At 58.8% G+C, this 26,777-nt stretch overlaps 5 protein-coding genes across 11 annotated transcripts; 2 read left to right on the top strand and 3 right to left on the bottom strand.

Annotated features, from left to right (window-relative positions):
• Positions 1-607: 607 nt before the first annotated feature.
• On the bottom strand, positions 608-5,740 carry LOC116241510 (guanylate-binding protein 1-like). Of its 4 annotated transcripts, none has more exons than XM_090128960.1 (12): positions 4,879-5,740; positions 3,771-3,987; positions 3,540-3,667; positions 3,213-3,322; positions 2,826-3,028; positions 2,498-2,740; positions 2,026-2,306; positions 1,674-1,886; positions 1,498-1,600; positions 1,131-1,375; positions 929-1,052; positions 608-842 (listed from the first exon to the last, which is right to left on the bottom strand). In XM_090128960.1, the coding sequence occupies exons 2-11, from the start codon at positions 3,979-3,981 to the stop codon at positions 930-932; spliced, it is 1,860 nt and encodes a 619-aa protein (XP_089985086.1). In that variant the 5' UTR covers positions 3,982-3,987; positions 4,879-5,740; the 3' UTR covers positions 608-842; position 929. The 4 variants fall into 4 exon arrangements, with proteins under 4 accessions (XP_089985086.1, XP_089985083.1, XP_089985085.1 ...); XM_090128957.1 differs by having other exon boundaries at positions 608-846; XM_090128959.1 differs by lacking the exon at positions 608-842 and adding an exon at positions 4,542-4,613 and having other exon boundaries at positions 928-1,052.
• Positions 5,741-5,878: 138 nt separating this feature from the next.
• Positions 5,879-11,023, bottom strand: LOC116239938 (guanylate-binding protein 1-like). Of its 3 annotated transcripts, none has more exons than XM_090128955.1 (12): positions 10,886-11,023; positions 10,128-10,792; positions 9,020-9,236; positions 8,789-8,916; positions 8,462-8,571; positions 8,075-8,277; positions 7,747-7,989; positions 7,275-7,555; positions 6,923-7,135; positions 6,747-6,849; positions 6,371-6,624; positions 5,879-6,281 (listed from the first exon to the last, which is right to left on the bottom strand). In XM_090128955.1, the coding sequence occupies exons 3-12, from the start codon at positions 9,228-9,230 to the stop codon at positions 6,099-6,101; spliced, it is 1,929 nt and encodes a 642-aa protein (XP_089985081.1). In that variant the 5' UTR covers positions 9,231-9,236; positions 10,128-10,792; positions 10,886-11,023; the 3' UTR covers positions 5,879-6,098. The 3 variants fall into 3 exon arrangements, with proteins under 3 accessions (XP_089985081.1, XP_089985082.1, XP_089985080.1); XM_090128956.1 differs by adding an exon at positions 9,791-9,862 and having other exon boundaries at positions 10,128-11,023; XM_090128954.1 differs by having other exon boundaries at positions 10,128-11,023.
• Positions 11,024-14,102: 3,079 nt separating this feature from the next.
• LOC149913840 (C-type lectin domain family 4 member G-like) lies at positions 14,103-19,267 on the top strand. 2 transcript variants are annotated; one of them, XM_090128963.1, is made up of 9 exons: positions 14,103-14,284; positions 14,363-14,470; positions 15,750-15,812; positions 15,896-15,958; positions 16,086-16,148; positions 16,953-17,042; positions 17,458-17,609; positions 18,206-18,312; positions 19,070-19,266. In XM_090128963.1, exons 1-9 carry the CDS (start codon positions 14,266-14,268, stop codon positions 19,206-19,208), a joined length of 804 nt encoding a protein of 267 aa, XP_089985089.1. In that variant the 5' UTR covers positions 14,103-14,265; the 3' UTR covers positions 19,209-19,266. The 2 variants fall into 2 exon arrangements, with proteins under 2 accessions (XP_089985089.1, XP_089985088.1); XM_090128962.1 differs by having other exon boundaries at positions 14,103-14,470; positions 19,070-19,267.
• Positions 19,268-19,540: 273 nt separating this feature from the next.
• Positions 19,541-24,984, bottom strand: LOC149913841 (uncharacterized). The gene is made up of 6 exons (XM_090128785.1): positions 24,850-24,984; positions 22,970-23,044; positions 22,501-22,563; positions 22,288-22,350; positions 20,437-20,499; positions 19,541-19,739 (listed from the first exon to the last, which is right to left on the bottom strand). The coding sequence occupies exons 2-6, from the start codon at positions 23,010-23,012 to the stop codon at positions 19,627-19,629; spliced, it is 345 nt and encodes a 114-aa protein (XP_089984911.1). The 5' UTR covers positions 23,013-23,044; positions 24,850-24,984; the 3' UTR covers positions 19,541-19,626.
• Positions 24,985-25,105: 121 nt separating this feature from the next.
• On the top strand, positions 25,106-26,757 carry NDUFB7 (NADH:ubiquinone oxidoreductase subunit B7). The gene is made up of 3 exons (XM_031608935.2): positions 25,106-25,284; positions 25,851-26,019; positions 26,585-26,757. Exons 1-3 carry the CDS (start codon positions 25,173-25,175, stop codon positions 26,679-26,681), a joined length of 378 nt encoding a protein of 125 aa, XP_031464795.1. The 5' UTR covers positions 25,106-25,172; the 3' UTR covers positions 26,682-26,757.
• The last annotated feature ends 20 nt before the right edge of the window (positions 26,758-26,777 follow it).

Consider the following 26,777-nt stretch of genomic DNA (forward strand, 5'->3'; position numbering starts at 1 on the left):
TGGTGTTTTGGGCGGTAGCATGGGGTACTGCATATGTTTCAAGCCACCCAGTGGTTGCCTCCAGCATGGTGAGCACATACCGCTTACCATTGTGAGATCGTGGCAAGGTGATAGAATCAACCTGCCTCAACTCCCTATATTTGTGCTTTTGCCATCGCCCTTCCCGCCAGAGAGGTTTCATCCTCTTGGCTTGCTTAATTGTGGCGCATGTGTCACAGTCATGAATAACCTGTGCAATAGCATCCATAGTTAAGTCCAGCGCTCGGTCTCCAGCCCACTTACGTGTTGCATCTCTTCCTTGATGGCCCAAGGTCTCATGGGCCCACCGAGCTAGAAATAATTCACCCTTGTCCTGCCAGTCCAGGTCTGTTTGAGCCACCTCAATCCTGGCAGCTCGATCTACCTGACGGCTATTTCGTTGTTCTTCTGTAGCCCTTGGCAAATGATTGGGCTGTGTTTCCACCACTGGGGCAAATGACTTCACTGAATACCGAATGCACCTCCAGGTGAAAGCAAACTGTGACCTACATTCTGTGCTCAAAGGAATGGAAAAGAAGGCATTAGCAAAGTCAGTGGTGGCACAACACTTGACTGCTTTAGACACCAGTTCATGCTTGACATCTTTTTTATTTTCTTTTTAACCTAGCATTTTCAGAAGCAAAGCACAACTCTAAAGAAATGCAAAGTGTACAGAAACACGAAGGTCACTCTTTTCACAGCTATTGTTGCACAGTCCCTGAGCAAAGGAAGGAGTGCGATTCCATGAACAGATGAACAGCAATTCCTCGAGTAGATGATCAGAAATTTGCTCAATTCACCAGCAGTTACAGAAGATCCCATTTCTTCCTAATTACAAAAGCACAAAAGCACTTCTGGGTAGTGATGCAACCATGGATACCTCCAGTGTTATGAGAGAAGCATCACTGACCTCAAAGCACAATTCTGGCTGCAAAAAATGCCAATACTAGTACAGTACCCAGCATTGGCATTATTCTAAAAGACCTGTTACTCCTGGTGTTCTGCTGCTGAAAACCACCTCTGGAGTGCCCACCCTGGGGAAGAGAAGCAAACCTGCTTGGGACCCCTCCGCTGCTGATGCATATCTGTGCACGCACTGTGCTGCTCCATACCTTGTAATGATATTTCTTCTCTTCAGTCAGTTTCTTTCTCAGACGAAGCACTTCCTCTTCAGAGCAGCGAGCCCGGTCCTCCATCCTCTGCAGTTCTTCTGCCGCCCTTTCCCTCTCAGCCTCCCACTCCTGCTCAGCGTGCTCATATCCACGAATCCAGTCCTCCATCTCCTGCAGTCGTTCCACCTCCCTCTCCCTCTCAGCCTCCCTCTCCTGCTCAGCCTTCTCGTTCTGGGCTTGCAGATCTGTGGGAGAAGCAGAGTTTACTGCACATGAGGAGCGGGCCCCCAGCACCCTGGCAGTGCTGTCCCTGCCCCAGCACCCAGCTCCTCCAGAGATGCTAGCATTTCTCCAAAACAGACGTTACCTTTGATCCGCTCATCCTTCTCCATCAGGGCACGGTCTGTGCTGCAGATGCTCCTGGCCAAAGGCTCCACGTTCCGAAGGAACTCCTGCAGCACAGCATCTGCCTGTGGGGCAACGGGAGTGTGGCAGTCAGGGGGGGAGGTGGTGATGCTGGGCAGGGGCTGCTCCTCTTCCCACCTTCACCCCTTTGCCCGGCAGCGCCCGGTACCGCTCCACCAGCGCCTGCTGGTCCCCAAGGAACAGCCGGTGACCCCCCGGCACGAAGTAGACACCGTCACCGATGCGTTGCTCCATCTCACTGCGGAGCTCCTGCAGCGCAGCCGTGCACTTCTCACGGGACGCCTCTTCATTGCGGCTGCAGAACTGCAGTCTGGCTGCCTCCACCTGCAGCTGCGTGGGGGGACGCGAGGGGCAGGAATCAGCCGGGGAAACGGGGGCAGGAAGGAGCGGCACAACGCGGCGCCGATGGGGGATGCAGAGCCGAGCACGGTGCCGCGGAGCAGCGCTGGCCAAACCGCGCAGCGCCCACCAGAAGCTCCGCACGGAAGCGCTCGACGTCGGCCGTGATCGCCCGTTCTGCAAAGAGCTGCAGCGTCTCCCTCTGGCACTGCTCGTGCAGCTCCAGCAGCTCCTCAGCCGTCTCCGTGGGCAGCTCTGCCCGCTGCTCCATCAGCTCCTGGTACAGAACCGCAGCTTCCCGCACCGCCGCCGAGTTGTGCAGCTCCGCCAGGGCCGTCACCGCGCTCTCCAGGCACGGCACGGCCCCGCTCTGGATGGCATCCACGTAGGTCACAGCCAGAGTGCCCAGCACTGCCATGGGGGGAGGGGATGAGAGGTCTCTCTGTTTTGGCCCTGGGTGCAGCCATAGCCCTGCTGCCCCCCCCCAGCATCCCCGAGTGCTTCTCCTGCTCCTTCCCTCCCAACCCAGCCTAACACCCAGGAGCCCCAAACAGAGGCAGAAAAGCTCCTGCACGCCCCACTGCCAAGAGAGCATCACTCACTCTCCCCGGTCACTTTGCAGACACTGGGGATGGTCTTTGGTGGAGAGCTCAGCCAGATGTAGCTGCAGAATTTCTCCAGCTGCTGCAGGAACTCGGAGTCCATCCTATCATCTGGGAGCTCCTCCAGGCGGGGCAGATCCCTCTTGCTGGCAGGCTGGTCGAAAATGAAGCACCTTCTCTCGGGGAAGAACTGTCGGATGCATTCCCGCAGGCGGTTGTAGCGTTCGGCCTCCGGGCTGCTGCCTGCGGGACAGAACAACCACAGCTCAGCTCTCTGCTGCCTTCCAGCACCCAGCGCCAGCTGTGCCCGACAGCTCAGCATCCCTACCACCCCTCAGCTTCAGCGCATTCTCCAAGTATTCATCCTCGGAGAGCTCCTGCCCATCCACCTCCAATTGCAGCGTGAAATCCCGCACAGCCCACACAAAGGTTGGGAAGAGTGGGGCCAACCCAGTGGCAGCAGGTGGTTGGGTTCCGCTCTCCCCGGGGCTCTTTGTCAGCTTCACGCACTCTGCCAGTGTCAGCACGTAGCTGTGGGGCTGCATAAGGAAAACGAGATCTCGGCTCTGCCTGCAACACGGGACCCCGAGCAGCTCCTGTGCACCACAGGGATGTGGATGCCCCCCAAGCAGGCGGCTCTTGGAGGAGCTCTGTCATGCAAAGCCCACCGCCCAATGGGAACAAAGCGGGGAACCGCCACGGCCACCAAGGATACTGCAGGTTCTCCAGGGCCTGCTGGTCGATGGTGCCCTTGCTGTTGTAGATCAGGGTGCTGGAGAGCAGCACGGCCAGCACGAAGATCCACGTGTCGTTCTTGGTGTCCCCCTGCAATGCACCCCCCCAGTGTGTCCCCCTCCAGCAGAGCAGTGCAGGGGGTGAGCGAAGCCCCGCGCTCTGAGCAGCGATGGCCAAGAGCTCAGATGTGAGGACGCCCAACCACCCGACCCCACCGCACTGCTGTGCTGGAGCCGGTGCAGGCAGCTCTCCCCACAGCTCCGCATGCACTGGGGCTGCATGGGGGGAAGGTGCTGCTTTTCCTGACCTTCTGCACGTCTCCCAGCCCTTCGGTGTCCAGCAGCACCAGCGTGTGTTTGGGCTGGAGGGGATGAGGCACGCACCACATCCAGATTCCTTTGGTGTGCGCCTGCACGCTGGAGCCCAGGGAGAAACCTGCGTGGGGGACGTGGGATTTGACAGCATGAAACGCAGAGGAGGAGAATCCCAGTAGCAGGGCACACGGGGTCAGCGATGCCCATCCCACACCTTCCCTCACCCGTCCTCCTCCCGGCCAGCCGGTTCATCAGGTAGGATTTGCCGCTGCGGTACAGCCCGGTGATGGCCACCACCACCACGGGCTGTGTGATGTTGGCCAACACCTGCAGGGCGTCCTGCCGCACCACCAGCCCCTGCCCTGCATGGTTCTCAACGAGGCAGATGGGCTCCTCCATCTCCACCACCGACGCTGCGGATGTCAGGGCTGCCATCACAGCCTGCAGTGGGAACGGCGAGACTTTGTGACGGGGCACCGGCAGCCGGCAGCCATGCTCCGATTCACCCCGCTTTGCGTCTCCAAGCACAGCATTCCTTGCTCCTGCTCCTTTCCAGAGCTTCTTTGCTTCTCTGTTTGCTCCTTCCTGGGCAGCACACTCCAAAGACAATCATGACCTTGGCCCCTTCCCACCTGCAGCCCCACAGCTCTGCAGCACCGGGCTGTGTGCCTGCCTCACACCCTGCAGTCTCAACCTCTTCACCTCCCGTCCGAGGCGCAGTAGGTGAGGCAGAGTGAAAGGCAGATAAGGGAGAGGACTTTGCCTGCAGCCCAGCCTGGAACCCCTGCCCAACCCCAATATCTGTTGGGACGGTTTGGTGGGAACTTGGGGTGGGGTGGGGGGAGGTTGGAGCTATTCAGGGAGGGGAGGAAGGCGTCTGGCAGCCTCATGCACAGTGCTGCACTTCTGCTCGGGGCTGTGCTTGCTTTGCCGAGCATCACCCAGCGATGATTGCTGAACAATCAGCAATGCAGAGCAGAGCTCCATGCACCCACCTCACCAGGCACCAACGGTCACTGAATGCACCGAACCCGGCTCAGCCCTCCGTACCCCTGTGCCTTCTCAGCCTGCGGCAGCACAGCAGGCAATAAGGGGCGGCTTTGGTGCTGTGCAAAGAGGTGCATCCCTCCCCCACCCCGCGTTGGGTCCTCACAGCCCCAGCATCACCCCACTGCACCCCTCCATTCCCCTTCCTGTCCCCAGGAGTTTCCTCGGGTGAGGTTTTTCTTCCCTATTCCATCGAGCACGGATGTGCCCCCCTCAACCAACAGGGCAAGGCTCCCTCTGCCCTCCCTCTGCAGCCCCCTCCTCAACCCAGCCCCAGCCACTCACCACAGCAGGACTGCAGTGCTGGGATGTGAGGCTGCTTCTACTCTTCGGCCTCAACCCCTTCTCCCACTCCAGGAAATGGCAGTGAGTCAGAGCGAAAGTGAAAGCAAAAGAGAGTATATGATGTTGTCACAGGATCACAAAATGGCCAGGGTTTGAAAATACCTCAGTGATCACGAAGCTCCAACCCCCTGCCACATGCAGGGCCACCAACCTCCACATTTAATACCAGACCAGGCTGCCCAGGACCCCGTCCAACCTGGCCTTAAACACCTCCAGGGATGGACAGGGCATCCACAGCCTCTCTGGGCAGCTGTTCCAGCACCTCACCACTCTCATAGCAAAGAACTTCCCCCTGACATCCAACCTCAATCTCCCCTCCCTCAACTACAAACCGTTTCCCCTCATCCCGCTGTTATCATCCTTTCAAAGAGTTGATTCCCCTCCTGTTTTGTAGGCTCCCTTTAGGTGCTGAAGGCTGCAATGATTCACCCCGCAGCCTTCTTTTCTCCAGGCTGAACAAGCCCAGCTCCATCAGCCTGCCTTCACAGGGGAGGTGCTGCAGCCCCCTGCTCATCTTCGTGGCTCTCCTCTGGACCCTCTCCAACAGCTCCCTGTCTTTCTTGTAAGGGGGGCTCCAGCCCTGGACGCAGTGCTGCAGATGGGGCCTCACAAGAGCAGAGCAGAGGGGAACAATCACCTCCCTGTCCCTGTCCCATGAGCCAGCAGCGTCACCTCACGGCCGAGATGGTTCACCATACCTGATCTTTTCACACCCTCCCCAACTCTCTCCAATCCTGCTTTCTGTGTCTGACTTCCCCCCAGAACAGCAGAGGCGGCCCAGGCTGAGTGCTGCTCCTTCACTCCAGGCTGAAATGCTCACTGCTCAGGAGAAAGTGTGAGTGCTCTTATGTGCTTTTTTCATTATTTTTTATCCTTATATTAAGCTTAGCTGAGCATTTTCAGAAGCAAAGCATGACTCTACAGAAACATCAAGAGTACAGAAACATGAAGTTCACTCTCTTAAAAGCCACTGTTGAAAGCAGTGCGCATTCTGGGCAAAGGAAGGCCAAGGCGTGTGATTCCCCAAGTAGATGGACAGCATTTCCCCAAGAAGATGATCAGAAGTTTGCCCAATTCCCCAACAGTTACATCCTCCCAGAAGTCACCATTTCTTCCCAATTACAAAAGCAATTCTGTCCGTGAGGCGACAATGGGAAAGGTCAACTGTTTCTAGTGAAGAATCGTCTAAGCAGAAGCAAAAACAGCACTCGCAATTGTCCATATGGAAACCCAAACATGGCACACCGAAGGAAAAATAGAACAGCCAGCACTGCTATCACTATGTAGATTGCCCTGTTGCTCCTGGTGTCCTGCTCCTGGGAGCCACCTCCAAAGCACCCACCCTGGGGATGAGAAACAGAACTTGTTGGGACCCTTCAAAGACTGATGCACACTCACAGCATGACTGCGCACATGCTGTGCTGCTCCATACCTCGGAATAAGATTCCTTCTTCCCCTCATCCGGCCACAGTCTCTTTCGCAGACGAAGAGCTTCCTCTTCAGAGCGGCGAGCCCGGTTCTCCATCCTCCGCAATTCTTCTGCCGCCCTCTGCCTCTCAGCCTCCCACTCCTGCTCAGCCTGCTCATATCCACAAATCCGATCCTCCATCTGCCGCAGTCTTTCCGCCTCCCTCTCCCTTTCAGCCTCCCTCTCCTGCTCAGCCTTCTCGTTCTGGGCTTGCAGATCTGTGGGAGAAGCAGAGTTTACTGCACATGAGGAGCGGGCCCCCAGCACCCTGGCAGTGCTGTCCCTGCCCCAGCACCCAGCTCCTCCAGAGATGCTAGCATTTCTCCAAAACAGACGTTACCTTTGATCCGCTCATCCTTCTCCATCAGGGCACGGTCTGTGCTGCAGATGCTCCTGGCCAAAGGCTCCACGTTCCGAAGGAACTCCTGCAGCACAGCATCTGCCTGTGGGGCAACGGGAGTGTGGCAGTCAGGGGGGGAGGTGGTGATGCTGGGCAGGGGCTGCTCCTCTTCCCACCTTCACCCCTTTGCCCGGCAGCGCCCGGTACCGCTCCACCAGCGCCTGCTGGTCCCCAAGGAACAGCCGGTGACCCCCCGGCACGAAGTAGACACCGTCACCGATGCGTTGCTCCATCTCACTGCGGAGCTCCTGCAGCGCAGCCGTGCACTTCTCACGGGACGCCTCTTCATTGCGGCTGCAGAACTGCAGTCTGGCTGCCTCCACCTGCAGCTGCGTGGGGGGACGCGAGGGGCAGGAATCAGCCGGGGAAACGGGGGCAGGAAGGAGCGGCACAACGCGGCGCCGATGGGGGATGCAGAGCCGAGCACGGTGCCGCGGAGCAGCGCTGGCCAAACCGCGCAGCGCCCACCAGAAGCTCCGCACGGAAGCGCTCGACGTCGGCCGTGATCGCCCGTTCTGCAAAGAGCTGCAGCGTCTCCCTCTGGCACTGCTCGTGCAGCTCCAGCAGCTCCTCAGCCGTCTCCGTGGGCAGCTCTGCCCGCTGCTCCATCAGCTCCTGGTACAGAACCGCAGCTTCCCGCACCGCCGCCGAGTTGTGCAGCTCCGCCAGGGCCGTCACCGCGCTCTCCAGGCACGGCACGGCCCCGCTCTGGATGGCATCCACGTAGGTCACAGCCAGAGTGCCCAGCACTGCCATGGGGGGAGGGGATGAGAGGTCTCTCTGTTTTGGCCCTGGGTGCAGCCATAGCCCTGCTGCCCCCCCCCAGCATCCCCGAGTGCTTCTCCTGCTCCTTCCCTCCCAACCCAGCCTAACACCCAGGAGCCCCAAACAGAGGCAGAAAAGCTCCTGCACGCCCCACTGCCAAGAGAGCATCACTCACTCTCCCCGGTCACTTTGCAGACACTGGGGATGGTCTTTGGTGGAGAGCTCAGCCAGATGTAGCTGCAGAATTTCTCCAGCTGCTGCAGGAACTCGGAGTCCATCCTATCATCCGGGAGCTCCTCCAGGCGGGGCAGATCCCTCTTGCTGGCAGGCTGGTCGAAAATGAAGCACCTTCTCTCGGGGAAGAACTGTCGGATGCATTCCCGCAGGCGGTTGTAGCGTTCGGCCTCCGGGCTGCTGCCTGCGGGACAGAACAACCACAGCTCAGCTCTCTGCTGCCTTCCAGCACCCAGCGCCAGCTGTGCCCGACAGCTCAGCATCCCTACCACCCCTCAGCTTCAGCGCATTCTCCAAGTATTCATCCTCGGAGAGCTCCTGCCCATCCACCTCCAATTGCAGCGTGAAATCCCGCACAGCCCACACAAAGGTTGGGAAGAATGGGGCCAACCCAGTGGCAGCAGGTGGTTGGGTTCCGCTCTCCCCGGGGCTCTTTGTCAGCTTCATGCACTCTGCCAGCGTCAGCACGTAGCTGTGGGGCTGCATAAGGAAAACGAGATCTCGGCTCTGCCTGCAACACGGGACCCCGAGCAGCTCCTGTGCACCACAGGGATGTGGATGCCCCCCAAGCAGGCGGCTCTTGGAGGAGCTCTGTCATGCAAAGCCCACCGCCCAATGGGAACAAAGCGGGGAACCCCCACGGCCACCAAGGATACTGCAGGTTCTCCAGGGCCTGCTGGTCGATGGTGCCCTTGCTGTTGTAGATCAGGGTGCTGGAGAGCAGCACGGCCAGCACGAAGATCCACGTGTCGTTCTTGGTGTCCCCCTGCAATGCACCCCCCCAGTGTGTCCCCCTCCAGCAGAGCAGTGCAGGGGGTGAGCGAAGCCCCGCGCTCTGAGCAGCGATGGCCAAGAGCTCAGATGTGAGGACGCCCAACCACCCGACCCCACCGCACTGCTGTGCTGGAGCCGGTGCAGGCAGCTCTCCCCACAGCTCCGCATGCACTGGGGCTGCATGGGGGGAAGGTGCTGCTTTTCCTGACCTTCTGCACGTCTCCCAGCCCTTCGGTGTCCAGCAGCACCAGCGTGTGTTTGGGCTGGAGGGGATGAGGCACGCACCACATCCAGATTCCTTTGGTGTGCGCCTGCACGCTGGAGCCCAGGGAGAAACCTGCGTGGGGGACGTGGGATTTGACAGCATGAAACGCAGAGGAGGAGAATCCCAGTAGCAGGGCACACAGGGTCAGCAATGCCCTTCCCACCCCTTCCCTCACCCGTCCTCCTCCCGGCCAGCCGGTTCATCAGGTAGGATTTGCCGCTGCGGTACAGCCCGGTGATGGCCACCACCACCACGGGCTGTGTGATGTTGGCCAACACCTGCAGGGCGTCCTGCCGCACCACCAGCCCCTGCCCTGCATGGTTCTCAACGAGGCAGATGGGCTCCTCCATCTCCACCACCGACGCTGCGGATGTCAGGGCTGCCATCACAGCCTGCAGTGGGAACGGCGAGACTTTGTGACGGGGCACCGGCAGCCGGCAGCCATGCTCCGATTCACCCCGCTTTGCGTCTCCAAGCACAGCATTCCTTGCTCCTGCTCCTTTCCAGAGCTTCTTTGCTTCTCTGTTTGCTCCTTCCTGGGCAGCACACTCCAAAGACAATCATGACCTTGGCCCCTTCCCACCTGCAGCCCCACAGCTCTGCAGCACCGGGCTGTGTGCCTGCCTCACACCCTGCAGTCTCAACCTCTTCACCTCCCGTCCGAGGCGCAGTAGGTGAGGCAGAGTGAAAGGCAGATAAGGGAGAGGACTTTGCCTGCAGCCCAGCCTGGAACCCCTGCCCAACCCCAATATCTGTTGGGACGGTTTGGTGGGAACTTGGGGTGGGGTGGGGGGAGGTTGGAGTTATTCAGGGAGGGGAGGAAGGCATCTGGCAGCCTCATGCACAGTGCTGCACTTCTGCTCGGGGCTGTGCTTGCTTTGCCGAGCATCACCCAGCGATGATTGCTGAACAATCAGCAATGCAAAGCAGAGCTCCATGCACCCACCTCACCAGGCACCAACGGTCACTGAATGCACCGAACCCGGCTCAGCCCTCCGTACCCCTGTGCCTTCTCAGCCTGCGGCAGCACAGCAGGCAATAAGGGGCGGCTTTGGTGCTGTGCAAAGAGGTGCATCCCTCCCCCACCCCGCGTTGGGTCCCCACAGCCCCAGCATCACCCCACTGCACCCCTCCATTCCCCTTCCTGTCCCCAGGAGTTTCCTCGGGTGAGGTTTTTCTTCCCTATTCCATCGAGCACGGATGTGCCCCCCTCAACCAACAGGGCAAGGCTCCCTCTGCCCTCCCTCTGCAGCCCCCTCCTCAACCCAGCCCCAGCCACTCACCACAGCAGGACTGCAGTGCTGGGATGTGAGGCTGCTTCTACTCTTCGGCCTCAACCCCTTCTCCCACTCCAGGAAATGGCAGTGAGTCAGAGCGAAAGTGAAAGCAAAAGAGAGTATATGATGTTGTCACAGGATCACAAAATGGCCAGGGTTTGAAAATACCTCAGTGATCACGAAGCTCCAACCCCCTGCCACATGCAGGGCCACCAACCTCCACATTTAATACCAGACCAGGCTGCCCAGGACCCCGTCCAACCTGGCCTTAAACACCTCCAGGGATGGACAGGGCATCCACAGCCTCTCTGGGCAGCTGTTCCAGCACCTCACCACTCTCATAGCAAAGAACTTCCCCCTGACATCCAACCTCAATCTCCCCTCCCTCAACTACAAACCGTTTCCCCTCATCCCGCTGTTATCATCCTTTCAAAGAGTTGATTCCCCTCCTGTTTTGTAGGCTCCCTTTAGGTGCTGAAGGCTGCAATGATTCACCCCGCAGCCTTCTTTTCTCCAGGCTGAACAAGCCCAGCTCCATCAGCCTGCCTTCACAGGGGAGGTGCTGCAGCCCCCTGCTCATCTTCGTGGCTCTCCTCTGGACCCTCTCCAACAGCTCCCTGTCTTTCTTGTAAGGGGGGCTCCAGCCCTGGACGCAGTGCTGCAGATGGGGCCTCACAAGAGCAGAGCAGAGGGGAACAATCACCTCCCTGTCCCTGTCCCATGAGCCAGCAGCGTCACCTCACGGCCGAGATGGTTCACCATACCTGATCTTTTCACACCCTCCCCAACTCTCTCCAATCCTGCTTTCTGTGTCTGACTTCCCCCCAGAACAGCAGAGGCGGCCCAGGCTGAGTGCTGCTCCTTCACTCCAGGCTGAAATGCTCACTGCTCAGGAGAAAGTGTGAGTGTTTTTACTGTGCTTTTTTTTTTTTTACTTTTTATTTTTTAATTAATTTACACTTAGCATTTTCAGAAGCAAAGCATAGAGTCATAGAACCACAAAATCATCGAATCATTGAATGGCCTGGATTGAAAAGATCCACAATAGTCATCGAGTTCCAACCCCCTGCTTTATGCAGGGTTGCCAACCAGCAGACCAGGCTGCCCTGAGCCACATCCTTGAATGCCTCCAGGGATGGGGCATCCACAGCCTCCTTGGGCAACCTGTTCCAGTGCATCACCACCCTCTGTGTGAAAAACTTCCTCCTCATATCCAACCTAAACCTCCCCTGTCTCAGTGTAAAACCATTCCCCCTTGCCCTATCACCATCCACCCTTGTAAACAGCCGTTCCCCCTCCTGTTTATACGCTCCCTTCAAGTACTGGAAGGCCACAGTGAGTCCCCCTGGAGCCTTCTCTTCCCCAGGCTGAACAATCTGCAGCCCTCTGATCGTCCTAGTGCCCTCCTCTGGACCATTCCAAGAGCTCCACGTCCTTCCTGTGCTGGGGGTCCCAAGTCTGGATGCAGTACTGCAGATGGGGTTTCACAAGGACCTAACTCAGTGCCAGGGAGCTTTGTTCTGACCCCATCTGTTGGCAAAATGCAGTGGTTCATGCTCAGGGGAGCTGTGATGAGGCTCGGGGGGTCTGAGCACGATGGGGAGATGTGTGAGGTTGTGCAAAGCAGTGGGGATGAAACTGAGTGGGAAAGACCAGGGGTCAGGAGGGCAATGGGAGTGCTAAGGAAAGTTGGGCAGGGCTGATGGGCACCTGGGGGATGGGAAGCTGTGCAGAGAGAGGCTGTGAAATCAGCAGCAGGGCTGACTATTTCTCAATTGTGAACAGCAGTAATGCATTGCTGCAAGGACTGGAACTGGAGCAGTGCCAGGATGCAGGTGGGAAGTGAAGCATCAGTGCTGTAACAAGAAGACCAAGGTGGTGGAACGGTGACAAAGGAGGTGTCAAAGGGACTAGCAGAAAGGAAAGGGGTTACAAAGCAAAAAGGAAAGCACTCGCCCATCTCTGAACATCTCAGCTCACGGGACGACTGCACAAGGGAGGGGTCTCCAAGCAGAGATCCTTCCCCAGGGGCAATCAGCCCTTCAGTGCAGTCTAGTCACACAGCTGAATTGCCTTCACTGTGCTCCCAGGGCTGACTGAGTCCTTTCCCAGGGGCTCAATCAGTGGTTCAGGCTGTGACTCAACAGTTCCCATACGCCATATCACTCCGGTCTACAAAAAGGGCAAGAAAGATTTCGGAAATTTCAGGGCAGTCAGCCTCACCTCTGTCCCTGGAAAGGTGATGGAACAGCTTGTTCTGCATGCCAGCTCCAAGCAATTGGAAGAGAAGGTGGTCATCAGGAATAGTCAGCATGGATTCACCAAGGGAGAATTGCACTCGACCAACCTCATAGCTTTCTTGGATGGCATCACTGGCTGGGTGGATGGGGGGAGAGCAGGGGGTGTCATCCACCTTGGCTTCAGCAAGGCTTTTGGTACTGTCTCCCAGCATCCAGATAACAAAGATGAGAAGGTGTGGGATGGATGAGTAGATGGTGACATGAGCTGAGAACCGGTGACTGGCTGAGCTCAGAGGGTGGTGACTGGTGGCACAGAGTCTGCCTGGAGGCCTGTGACTAGCAGTATTCCCCAGGGGTTGGTGCTGGGTCCAGTCTTGTTCAGCATCGTCATCAACAGCCTTGATGAGGGGATGGGTGTCCACTCCCAGTCAGTGCAGCAATAATACAAAGCTGGGAGGAAAGGCTGAGCGACCTGGGGCTGTTCAGCCTCGAAAAAAGAAGACTGAGAGGGGATCTGACCAATGTCTATAATGATCTTCCAGCCCCTTCCAGCCCCTACTGTTCTGTGATTCTTTGGCTTCACGTTGGGATGCTCCTTTTGTTTCGTGTCCCTAAAAATGGTCTCTTGATCCATTGGATGACTTTCAGTGTTGAGTTGCCCCTTGCTGGTGTCCCTTGTCCCTCCTGGAGGCTCTCAGACTTCCTTGAGGATGTTAAAACCCACTGTTGTCCCTCAGCACCATCCCAGGACCTCATGCTGGGACAATCTCCTTGTTTCATGTCCCCCTAAATGTTCTCTCGGCCCATCGTGTGACCTTCAATGTTGGGTGTCCATCAGTGGTGTCCACTGTCACCCCTGGTGGCCCTCAGACCTCCTTGGGGACATCGGAACCCATTGATGTCACTCAGCACCATCCCCTGTCCTCGTGATGGGGTTCTCTCATTGTTTTGTGGCCCTACAAACGAGCTCTTGTCCCACTGGATGATCTTCAATGTTGGGTGTCCCTCAACACTGTCTCTTGCCTCCCTGGGGACACCAAGGTGGGTTCTTGGGGACACCAGAGCTGATCCCTGGTGACACTGGGGTGTCCTTTGTCCCTTGGTGACACCAGGGTGGGTCCTTGGGTACATGGAGGCGTGCTCCTTGTCCCCCTGGGAACACCACAGCTGATCCTTGGGGACATCAGGGTGAGTCCTTGGGGACATGGAGATGTGTCCCTTGTTCCCTTAGGGACATCAGGGGACATGAAGATGTCTTTTGTCCCCTTGAGGATACCAGGGCTGATCCCTGGGGACGGAGGGGTTGGTCCTTGGGGACATGGAGGTGTCACTTGTCCTCATAGGGACACCAGAGCTGATCCTTGGGGACATCAGGGTGCCCTTGTCCCCCTGGAGACACTGGGATTGGTCCTCGGGGACATGGAGGTGTCCCTTGTCCCCTTTGGGGCACCACAGCTGATCTTTGGGGACACCAGAGTGGGTCCTTGGGGACATGGGGCTGTCCCTCGTCCCCTTAGGGGCAGTGGGGCCATTCCCAGTGACACTGCACTGTCCCCCTTCCCAACTCCCCAACCCCCCCCCCCACATTCCTGTTGTCACCATACTGGTGGCCACATCCTGTCCCCACCCCAATCCCAGTTCCTCCTTCCACAGAACTGGGTGGCACTGAGAGGGGGAGTGACACATGTCTGGGGGGTGTCACCGTGGGAGTGGGACATTTCTGGGGGGTGGCACTGGGGTGGTGGCACATCTCTAGGGGTGGCACTGGGATGGTGGCACGTGTCCAGGGCTGGCATCGAGGGGGGTTGACACGTGTCTGGGGGTGGTGACACACATCCGGAGGGGGTGGCATTGGGGAGGGGTGACAATTGTCTGAGTGTGTCCCCAGCAGTGTCACTGCAGCCATGGGTCAGGGCCGAGCAGGTGCAGCGCTGTGGGGCCGGAGGGAAAGGGGAGATAACGACGATGGGACCCCCCCCAACCCTATCGCTGTCCCCGCAGGTTGGGGGTGGCAATGGGGGTCCTGTGGGGCCCCTCTGGGGCTGTGGCTGCTGCTGGGGGCGGCCGTGGTGGCGTGGGGGCTGCTGCTGGGGACACTGCTGGGACGGCGTGAGTGGGGCAGGGGGGGTGGGGGGGATGTGGGGATGTTGTGGGGATATGGGGGTGTGGGGACACTGGGGGGATGGGGGGGACATGGGGACATTGGGGGATTTGGGGGGGGATATAGGGGTGTGGGGACATGGTGGAACAAGTGGGGACATGGGGACATTTTGGGGACATGGGGGTGTGCAGACATTGGGGGATACGGGGGGGACATGGGGACATTGTGGAGGGGGGATGTTATGGGGACAGGGAGGTGAGGTGACATCGGGGGAGACATGGGGACATTGTGGGGCCAAGGGGGGTATGGGGACACTGGGGTGGGAAGACACTGAGGGGACATGGGAGGAGGGGACATGGGGGAAGAGGAGGGACGTGGAGACATTATGAAGACAAGGGGGTGTGGGGATACTGGGGAACAGGGGGACATGGGGACATTGTGGGGATGTGGGAGTGAGGGGACATGGAGATGTGGGGAAATTGGGGGACATGGAGTTGTGGGGACATGGGGGGGACATTGGGACAATGTGGGGACATGGGGGTGTGGGGCCATTGGGGACATGGGGGGATATGGGGAAAATGTGGGGGCTTGGGGGGACATGGGGGACAGGGAGTTATAGGGGGCTGTGGGAATCTGTGGGGCCATGGGGGTCTCTGAGATGCATGGAGTTATGGGGAGCTCTGGGCTCTGTGGGGCTGCGGGGATCTTTGAGGTGTCTATGGAACAGAGGGAGGCTATGGGGTGTCTGTGGGGTGTCTACAGGGCAGGGGGGTCTATGAGATTGTCTATGGGGTCTATGGGACCCGGGGTGTCAATGATGATTCCATGGGGTCTATGGGGGATCTATGAGGCAGTGTGGGGTTGTGGGGTGCCTATAGTGTGTCTATGGGGTGTCTGCTGGGCAGTGTGTTTTATGGGGGCTATGGGCTGTCTATGGTGTGTCTATGGGGTGTCTATAGGGTGTCTGGGTCTATGGGGTGTCTATTGGAGCTCTATAGGGGCAGAGCTCTGGGCTCTGTGGGGCTCTGGGGATCTCTGAGGTGTCTATGGGGCAGTGAGGTCTATGGGGTGTCTGTGGGGTAGAGGGTTCTATGGGAGTTATGGGGTGTCTATGAGGCAGTGGAGGCTATGAGATCTCTATGGAGTGTCTATGGGGTGTCTATGGGGCAGAGGGTATCCATGAGATGTCTGTGGGATAGTGCAGGGCTATGGGGTTTCTATGGGGGTCTATGGGGTGTCTATGGGGCCGTGGGAGGTGGCACTGTTCCCCCCCCCCCCCCCCAACAGATGCAGCGCTGTCGCAGGAGATCCAGCGCCTGAGGGACACTCAGCAACTGCTGGAGAACAACGGTGGGGATATGGCATAAAGGGGGGGGGGATATGGGGTTATGGTGACATGGGGACACGGGTGACAACGGTGCCTCATCCCACAGGCTCAACACTGGCAGTGGCACTGGCAGTGCTGGAGGGGAACCAAACGCAGCTGAAGAAGCACGGTGGGTGTCACTGTCACCTCCATGTCACCACTGTGTCACTGCTGTGTACCCATCTCCCCCTGTCCCTGTGCCCCCATGTTCCCTCTGTCCTCAAATGTCCCCACATGTCCCCAACTCTCCCTTCCAGGTACAGAGACGGCGGCGCTGCTGGAGCTCCTCTCTGCCAACCAGAGCGCAACGCGGCTCGAGGGTGGGACGTGGGGATGTGGGGACATGGGGGGACATGGGGGGACGTGGGGGGACAGGGGGGGACAGGGGGGGACAGGGGTATTTGGGGGCATGGGGATGTGGTGATGTGAGGAAGGGGGGATATGGGGATGTGGGGGCACGGGGACATAGGGGGACATGGGGACATAGGGACCTGGGGACATGGGGGGACATGAGGACACGGGGACCTGGGGACATGAGGATTTGGGGACATGGGGATTTGGGGACAAGGGGATGTGGGGACATGGTGACATGGGAATATGGGGATGTGGGGGTGTGGGGATGTGCGGACATGGGGATATGGAGATGTGGGGGCACAGTGATATGGGGGAACACGGGGACCTGGGGGCCTGGGAATTTGACCCCTTAAGGACTCCATAACCCCATAACAACTCCATAATCCCATAACCCCATAACGACCCCATAGCCCCATAAGGACCCCATAATGCCATCAGGGGATTTGGGGATAAGGGGATTTGGGGACATGGGGATATGGGGATATGAGGATGTGGGGGTGTGGGGATGTGGGGAAGAGGGGATATGGGGATATGGGGGCACGGGGACATGGGGGGACATGGGGACACGGGGACCTGGGGATGTGGGGGTGTGGGGATGTGGGGTGAAGGGACACGGGGGTGTGGGGACAAGGGGATGCGGGGGACTTGGGGATGCAGGGGCATGGAGACGTGAGGGCATGGGGACGTGGGGACATTGGGGACATGTAGACATGGGGATTTGGGGACACTGGGAACACGGGGCCATTCAGCACGCGGTTCTGTCCCCATAGTTTCGGGGATGATGGTGTCGGTGTGGAGGGAGCGCAGCACCACACGCAGTGCCCTGCACCAACTGCTGCACGCCATGTGGGCACTGAACCGTGAGTAACGGGGGAGGGGGAGGGGGGTATGGGGTGACATTGGGGTCTGTGGGACACAGAGATCCCATGGGGAGTAGCATCAGGGTCGCTGGGTGGGTGATGTCCCATGGGGGGTAATGTGGGTGGATGGAGACATTGGGGTCTGTGGGGTCATAAGGTCCCAGTGGGGGTGACATTGGGGTCTGTGATAACACAGGGACCCCATGGCGGGTTACACCGAGGTCACTGGGTGGGTGATGTCCCATGGGGGGTGACACTGGTGGATGGGGACGTTCGGGTCTGTGGGGTCATAGGGTCCCCATAGGTGGTGACATTGGGATTGGTAGGTGAAGTCCCAATGGGGGTGACATTGGGGTCTGTGTATGGGTGACTTTGGGGTCAGTGGGTGACAATGTCCCCATGGGTGTCCCCCCAGGCTCCTCATGCCAGGTGTGCCCCCCCGGGTGGCGGCTGCACGGGGGCAGCTGTTATATGGTGGGGAGCGGCGCTGTGGGGTGGGCGCAGGCGCAGGGCCGCTGCCGGGACAGTGGGGCACAGCTGGTGGTCATCGGTGATGCACAGGAGCAGGTGGGTGCTGTGGGGTTTGAGGGGCACTGAGGGGTGTTAGGGTTTGCTATGGGGTCATGTGGGGTGGTGTGAGGTGATATGGGGCACCGTGGGGTGCGATGGTCTGCTATGGAGTGGTGTGGGGCAGTATAGGGTGATGTGGAGCAACATGGGGTGCTGTGGTCTGCTATGGAGTGATGTGGGGTGATATGGGGCACCGTGGGGTGCTGTGGTCTGCTATGGGGTGATGTGGGGTGGTGTGGGGCACTGAAGGACTTTATAGGGGTGTGACTGTGGGGTGCTATGGGGGGCTGTGGGGTGATATAGGGTTCCATGAGGCATTTATGGAGCACTATGATTGTCACTATGGGGTGCTATGGGGCGCTATGTGTGCCATTGGTTTCTATGGGGTGCTATGGGTTGCTGTGGAGCACTATGGGGTGGTGTAAGGTTCTATGGGGTTCCATAGGACACTATTGGTTTCTATGGGGTGCCATTGGTTTCTATGGTGCACTATGGGGCACTATGGGGTGCTACAGGGCGCTGTGTGTGCCATTGGTTTCTATGGGGTGCTATGAGGTGGTGCTGTGGGTCTCACACCCCCCTTCCCCACCCAGGAGTTCCTGACTTCCTTGGCCCCACCCCACGAGACATGGATCGGACTCCACGACCGCAGCAAGGAGGGTTCCTTCCAATGGGTGGATGGCAGCGCCCTCAGCTTCCGGTGGGAGAGGTCACGGGGTCACGGGAGGTCATGGGGGGTGATGGGGAGGGGTTGAGGGTTATCGGTTGTGGGGGGGTGGAGGGGGTCATAGAGGGTTTGGAGTCAGGGTCTGTGGGGTCATGAGATACTATGGGGTGTTAATGGGGTCTGTGTGTCTATGGGGCTGTGGGGTCTATGGGCTATGGAGCATCTATGGGGTCGATGGGGCTATAGGGTGCCTATGTGATTTACATGGGGTGGCTATGGGGTCATGGGGTGGCTATGGGGTTTTCATGGGTTCTATGGGCTGTCTATGGGGTGGCTATGGGTCTATGGGGTGGCTATGTGGCGTCCATGGAATCTATGAGTTGGCTATGGGGCTATGGGGTGTCGTCTATGGGGTGTCTATGGGTCTATGGGGAGGCTATAGGGTTTCCATGGGATCTATGAGTTGGCTATGGCGCTATGGGGTCTGTGGGATGGCTATGGGGTGGCTATGGGGTTTCCATGGGGGCTATGGAGTGGCTATGGGGTTTTCATGGGGGCTATGAGTTGGCTATGGGGCTATGGGGTCTATGAGATGGCAATGGCGCTATGGGGTGGCAATGGAGTGTTATGGATCTACGGGGTGGCTATGGGGCTTCTATGGGATCTATGAGTTGGCTATTGGGCTATGAGTTCTATGGGATGGCTATAGGATGGCCATGGGGTTTCCACGGGGGCTATGGGATGGCTATGGGGTAGCTATGGGGCTTTGACACCCACTTTCCCCCCACAGGAACTGGCGCTGGGGTCAGCCGGACGAGGCGGGGGGGGGCGAGGACTGCGTGGCCATGGACTCCCGGGGGGGGTGGGGGGACCGACCGTGTGCTGTCAGCCTGGGGGGGTGGGTGTGCGAGAGGAGCTGGGGCTGCTGAGCTGCCCCACGGGGGGGGAGAGTTGGACATCTATGGGGGGACATTGGTGGGGAGATATCCACGGGGGGGGGGGGACATCAATGGGGAGACATTGTGGGGGACATCCATGTGGGGGGGACACCGATGTCGGGGGGGGGGGGGGATGTACGTTGAGGACAATAAAGGAATGGAATCTGACACTGTGGGGATGATGTGGGGCACGGGGGGGGAAGGGGGGCGGGGGGGACGTTGGGGACAATCAGAGAATGGAATGTGACACTGCGGGGCCTCTGTGAGGAGGTGGGGGGGGAGGTGGGGGCGGAGGAGACAATGGAGACATTGGGGACATTGGAGACATTTTTGGGCACGTGGTGCCTTTAATGCAAAATAGCTGGGCGGGGCTTTTCGATGTGGGCGTGGCCTCGCCGATGGGGCGTGGTTAGTTTGTGGGCGTGGCCGTCGGAAGCCCCGCCCCCTCCGCTGATCTCACGCGAGAGAGCTCCGCCCTCAGCTCCTCCTCCAGCGCCACAGCTTCCACCAGGAACCGCGTGCCTGCACCAGTATGGACCAGTATGGACCAGTATGGACCAGTATAGACCAGTACAGACCAATACCAGTGCAGACTAGTATGGACCAATATAGACCAATACCAGTGCAGACCAGTATGGACCAGTATGGACTAGTATGGACCAGTATAGACCAGTACAGACCAATACCAGTGCAGACCAGTATGGACCAGTATGGACCAGTATGGACCAGTATAGGTCAATACCAGTGCAGACCAGTATGAACCAGTATGGACCAATATAGGTCAATACCAGTATGGACCAATATGGACCAATATAGACCAATATAGACCAATACCAGTAAGGAGCAGTAAGGACCACTACAGGCCAGTACGGACCAGTATAGACCAGTACAGATCAGTATAGACCAGTTTAGATCAGTGGAAACCAATCCCAGTATGGACCGGTGTGGATGGATATACACCAGTATGGACCAGTATGGTTCCATAAGGATGCATAGGGAACAGCAAAGATCAGTATAGATCAATCCCAGTAGGGACCAGCATGGACCAGTATGGACCAGTATGGGTCAGTAGGGACCAGTATAGACCTGTATGGACCAGTATGGACCAGTTGGAACCAGTATAGACCCGAATGGACCAGTATGGACCAGTACAAACCAATACCAGTACGGACCAATACTCCCAGTCCCTCCCAGTGCCCCCCAGTTTGGCTCCCAGTACCTTCCAGCCGCAGCCGCCCCACGTCGGCCCCAAAGCGCTGCACCATCACCGCTCTGTGCCGCCCTGAGGGGGACAGCAGCACCACGGGGCCCAATGTCCCCAGTGTCCCCATATCCCCATAATGCCCCCACTGTCCCCATATCACCATTGTCCTCGCTGTCCCCAATGTCCCCTGTGTCCCCATATCCCCCATTACACCCCATGTCCCCAATACCCCCAGTGTCCCCAATGTCCCCATTGTTCCCAGTGCCTCCAGTGTCCCCAATATCCCCAATGTCCCCATTGTCCTCATTGACCCCATTGCCCTCAGTGTCCCCAGTGTCCCCAGTGTCCCCATTACACCTGATGTCCCCAATACCCCAAATGTCCCCAATGTCCTCATTGTTCCCAATGTCTGCAGTGTCCCCAATATCCCCAATGTCCCCATTGTCCCCAATGTCCCCATATCCCCCAGTGTCCCCAAAATCCCCATTACACCCAATGTCCCCAATATCCCCAATGTCCCCACTCTCCTTGTTGTCCCCTTTGTCCCCATATCCCCCACATTCCCTCCTTTGTCCCCATAACCCCCAATGTCCCCAAACATCCTCAAATCCCCCAGTGACCCCGAGTGTCTCTAATGTCCCCAATGTCCCCATATCCTCCAATGTCCCCACTGTCCTCATTGCCCCCAGTGTCCTCATATCCCCCGATTTCAACAATGGCCCGAATGTCCCCAAATGTCCTCAGATCCTCCAATACCCCATTGTCCCCAGTGTCCCCATATCCCCCAGTGCTCCCAATGTCCCGATTACACCTGATGTCCCCAATGTCCTCACTGTACCCAATGTCCCCAATATCCCCAATGTTCCCATTGTCCTCACTGCCCCTTTGTCCAAATGTTCCCACAGTGTCCCCATATCCCCCAATGTCCCCAATGTCCCCATTACACCCAAATGTCCCCAGTGTCCCTATAATATCCCCACTGTCCCCAGAGTCCCCAGTGTCACCAGTGTCTCAATGTCCCCATATGTCTCAGCATCCCCAAATGCCCCAATGGCCCCAAGGTCCCCAATGTCCCCAACGTCCCAATGCCCCCATAATGTCCCCAATGCCCCCATTGCCCTCAATGTCCCAATGTCCCCATATCCCTCTGTGTCCCCATGTCCCCATTACACCTGATGTCCCCAATACCCCCAAATGTCCCCAATGTCCTCATTGTTCCCAGTGTCCCCAAAGTCTTCGATGTTCCCAATGTCCCTCATTGCCCCCAATGTCCCCATTACACCCAATGTCCCCAATAGCCCCAAATGCCCCCATTGTCCTCATTGTTCCCAATGTCCCCATGGCCCTCATTGCCCCCAATGTCCCCATTACACCCAATGTCCCCAATAGCCCCAAATGTCCCCAGTGTCTTCATTGTTCCCAATGTCCCCAATGTCCCCATTACACCCAATGTCCCCAATATCCCCAGTGTCCCCATTGTCCTCATTGTCCCCATTGCCTCTAATGTCCCCATTTCTTCCACTGTCCCCAATGCCCCCATTACACCTGATGTCCCCAGTACTCCCAAATGTCTCCAAATGTCTCCAATGTCCTCATTGTTCCCATTGTCCCCATTGCCCCCAGTATCCCCAATGTCCCCCATGTCCTCATTGTTCCCAATGTCCCCATTGCCCCCAATATCCCCAATGTCCCCATTGCCCCCGATGTCCCCATATCCCCCAGTGTCCCCAATGTTCCCATTACACCTGATGTCCCCAATACCCCCAGTGTCCCCAATGTCTCCATTACACCCGATGTCCCCATTGTCCCCTTTGCCCCCAGTGTCCCCATACCCCCCCTGCTCCCCCACCCCCGCTGTCCCCATACCATCCTTCTCCTCCTGCTCCACCCTCCCCCGCAGATCCTCCATCCGCTGCCACATCTGGGGCACTGTGGGTGGGGAGGGGGGAACAACACACGTGGGGGTGTCACCGTGGGGGGGGGGGATCCCCACTTTGAGGTCCCCTCGTTATGGGGTCCCATCGTGTGGGTCTGTGGTTTTGTTTTTTTGGGGGGGAGGGGAGGGGGGTCCCATCTCACCTCTCGCCCACAGCTCCTCCTGGTGGTCCCGCAGTTGCACCAAGTCTCGCGAGATTTCCATGTCTGTTGGATGGGTGAAGGGTCCGGGGGGGTTGGGGGGGAGGTCACTATGGGGGTCACTATGGGGGTCACTACTGGGGACAGACTGTATGGGAGTTTCTTTTGGGGGGTTTCTATGGGGGGTGTCACTAAGACAGTCACTATTCGTTGGGTACCATGGGGGGGTCGATCTGGGGGGAGGGACTGTATGGGGCGTAATTTGGGGGGCACAGTGGGGGGTCTTTATGGGGGGGTCTTTTTTGGGTGGGTCACACTGGAGGGGGGGATCTCTATGGGGAGGTTTCTTTGGGGGGCGGTCAGTATGGTGGGGGATGGGAAACTATGAGGGAGTCATTATGGAGGGGGGTCACTATGGGGGGGTCTCTGTCTCTTTGAGGGAGGGGTCTCTCCGGGGGGGGGGGTCACTCACCCAGGCTGAGCAGTGCCAGCAGCAGCCCCGCCCACAGCAGCATAGAGCAGCCCAGCGCCCCCCCCAGCAGTGGGGCTGCAATTGAAAGGGGGAGAGTGGGGGAGGGTGGGGGCAGGAGAGCCCCAGAATCCCACCATAAAGCACCAACCTTCCCCCCCCCCCCACTGCAGGACACCAAATTACGCCCTTCCCCCACCCAGAGGAAACCCAATACCCCCCTATGTCCCCCCTCCCTCCATACCCTTAAATCTCTATAGGATACCTATAGAACTTCCAATTGCACCCCTCCCCCTTTCCCCCCACTCAGGACTCCAAATAGCCCCCCCCTGAGACCCCGATCCCCCCCAGGACATCCCAAATCCCCCCACCAAAATCCCAAATCCTCCCTCCAGACCACAAATCCCCCCACAACAGGTCCCAAATCCCATCCTCCCATCCCTCCACCCAGGACCCCAAACACTCCCCGTCGACCCCCTAAATCAACCCCCAGGACCCTCGGTTACCCCCCCCCCCCCCTCAAGACCTGAAAATTCCCTCCCCAAAGCCCTCCTAATAGCCTCCATGACCGCAAATCTTCTCCCACAACTCCTCAGACTCCTCCAGGACCCCAACCCCCCCCCCCCAGGACCCCAAATCCCCCGTCAAGTCCCCCAGAAGCATTCAGGACCTCAAATTCCTCCCCTAGGACCCCTCAGCAACTCCCTCCAAGACCCCCCCCCTCCCTCCCACAGTGACCCCAAATCCCCCCCAGGACATCCAGTTAACCCCTCTCAAGACCCCCAAATCCCCCCCCAGGAACTTCCCCTAGTAGTCTTCAGGACATCAAATCCCCCCTCTCCCAGAACCTCCCCCAAGACCTCAACCACCCTCCTAAGCTCCTCTACATCCCCCCTCAAGACCTTCAAATCCCCCCCCCTTACCCCAAATCCCCCCCCCACTCCCCCAATTATCCCCCCTACTCCCACCTGCCCGTCCCCAGTTCATGGTGCTGTGAGTGCTATGGGGTTGGCTGTGCCCTATAGGGCCACTCCCCCCCCCTCCATAGAGCACACTCCTATGGGGGCCACACCCACCATGGGCACCCATGGCCACCACCCTGGTCAAAAATGTCACTTGTCCAAAATGTCCTCACTGGGGTCCCCCAGTGTCCCCAAAATGTCCCCACATCCCCATGTCCATAATGTCCGTATGTCTCCACATCCCCAATGTCCCCAATGTCCCCAGTGTCCCCATATCCACAACATCCTCATGGCCCCAACGTCCGCAGTGTCCCCATGCCCCCCCCTCATGTCACATTGTCCCCAGGCAGCTGGCATTGCCACGTGTCCCCCTCTGCCCTTGGTGTCCCCACGTCCCCCCTCTCCCCCCCTCCCCCCCAGTTCTGGCCCCCAAAAACGGGAACCGAAAGGGGAAGCACCACTGGGTGGGGTGGGGGGGGGACAACTTCTGGGGAAGGGACAGGCGGTGGGGGAACGTGGGGACATGGGGATGTGGGGACATCGGGGACATTGGGGACATGGGGACGTGGGGACATTGGGACACTGGGAACACTGGGACATGGGGACATTAGGGACATGGGGATGTGGGGACACAGTCTTTCCTCCTTGTGTCCCCATGTCCCTTATGTCCCCATATCCCACATCCCCACATCCCCAATGTCCCTGCATCCCCATCATGTCCCCATGTCCCTATGTTCCCATTTATCCCTACAAGTCCTCCTTGTGTCCCCACTGTCCCCGATGGCCCTCAATCAGCTCTGATGTCCCCATTGTCCCTACTGACCCCTTCATGGTCCCCAAAGTCCACACTGTCCCTATTGTCTCCATTGTTCCTTAATTCCCCATTGTCCCAATTAGTCCCAAAGTCCCTGATGTCCTCACCGTCCTCATTGTTTCTATTATCCCCATTGTCCCCATGGTCCTCCGCGTCCCCACTGTCCCCCAGTGTCCCCCCTCCCCACCGTTCCCAACCCCTTCCCCCATGAACCCCTCTGGAGGACCGCACGGAGAGGGGAGCACTACAAGCAGAGCGCCGCTCTGCGCGCTCCCACTCTATGATACGCGGGCGGGTGTGCGAGTCGAGCACTTCCTGTCCCCACAGATCAGAGTCCCGCTCACTTCCGGTTCCCTCATCCCAGGTGACTTCCTGTTCCGGCGCAGCTCAGTTCCGGTTCCGGTGCGGTGCCCCGGTGACCGCCGGTGCTATGGGCGCTCACCTGGCGCGGCGCTATGGGGGGGGGGCGGACACGGAGCCGGACCCGCTGGCGATGCCCACGTTCCCCGTCGACCTGGGGCTGCCCGAGCGGGAACCGCGCAGTAAGGGGGGGGCCTGGGCCCAGGGGGGGTCCGTGTGCGGCCTGAGGGGGGTACGTGTGGGGCCTGGGGGGGGGGTCTGTGGGGCAGGGGGCGGGGCCGCGTGGGTCTGAAGGTGTCCTTGCCCCAGCCCTTGCCTTGTCCCCAGCCAATGACCCCATCCCTTCACCTCCTGCCCCCAGCCAATGTCTGTTTGCCTTCTCCCCCATGACCCTGTCCCCTGCCACTGACCCCTTATCCACTGTTGCCAACCCATGTCCCCGTTCAGTGACTCCATCCCTTCACTTCTTGTCCCCCGACTGTGTCCCCCTCTCCCCAACCAATGTCACTTTGCACTCCTCTGACCCTGTCCCGTGTCCCTCTGTCCCCAACCAATGTCCCCAACAACTATCCCCAACTCCATCCCTTCACCCTCTGTCCCCAACCCCATCCCATTATATCCTGTTCCCCTGCCCCCAACCAATATCCCTGTCCTGTCCCTTCACCTCCCATCCTGCCTGTGCCTGTGTCCCCAGTCACTGTCCCCAACCCCGTCCCTTCACCCCCTGACAGTGTCCCTTTGCCCCCAGCCATGGTGGCCACAGCTCAGCAGTTGTCGGACGGCCGCGTCCCGTTGGCACAGCGTGATTTCTGTGCCCACCACCTCCTGCGCCTGATGCGCTGCCGCCGTGACGCCTTCCCCAGCCTATGGCAGTGCCAACACCTGAGGCACCAATGGGACAGCTGCGAGCACCAAGAGTAGGGGGCGGGGGATGGATGGGGGGGCAGGGGGACGTGGGGACATTGAGGGGAGGGGGACAGGGGAAGGCATAGGGACAAAATGAGGACATGGGGACAAGGTGGAGCAATGGGATGTGGGGACAAGGTGGGGGCATGGGGACAAAGGGGGAGACTTGGGGACAGACTGGGGATACGGGGACCAGAAGGAAACACAGGGACAAGGTGAGGACGTGGGATGTGGAGGGGACACAGGGACAAGGAGGGAACAAAGTGGGGACATCGGGTCAAGTAGGGGGCATGGGGTCAAAGTGGGACATGGGAACAAGGAGGGGACACAGGGACAAGGTGGGGTAGGGGAACAGAATGGGGTATGGGGACAAAGTGGGGACAAGGTGGGATATGGGGACCAGAAGGGGATATGGGGGCACGGGGGCAAGGAGGGGATGTGGGAACAAAATGAGGTATTGGGACAAAATGGAGTATGGGGACCAGGAGGGGACATGGGGACAAAATGGGGACACTGGGGACAGGCAGACATGGGGATATGGGGACATGGGGACAAGGAGGGGCTGTCCATCCACAGTTATGTGATGCGCATGAAGGAATTTGAGCGTGAGCGGCGGCTGCTGCAGCGCCAGAAGCGGATCCGGGAGCGGGAGGCGGCAGTGGCTGCAGAGTGACACCCGTGGGGACCCCCACCCATGGGACACCCACCCTCTGGGTAATGCTGGGCACGGAATAAAGCTCCAAACGTGACCCCGTGTCCTTGGGGACAG

Source organism: Phasianus colchicus, chromosome 34 (assembly GCF_987193195.1).
Source record: "Phasianus colchicus chromosome 34, bPhaCol1.hap1.1, whole genome shotgun sequence".
NCBI lineage: Eukaryota > Metazoa > Chordata > Aves > Galliformes > Phasianidae > Phasianus > Phasianus colchicus.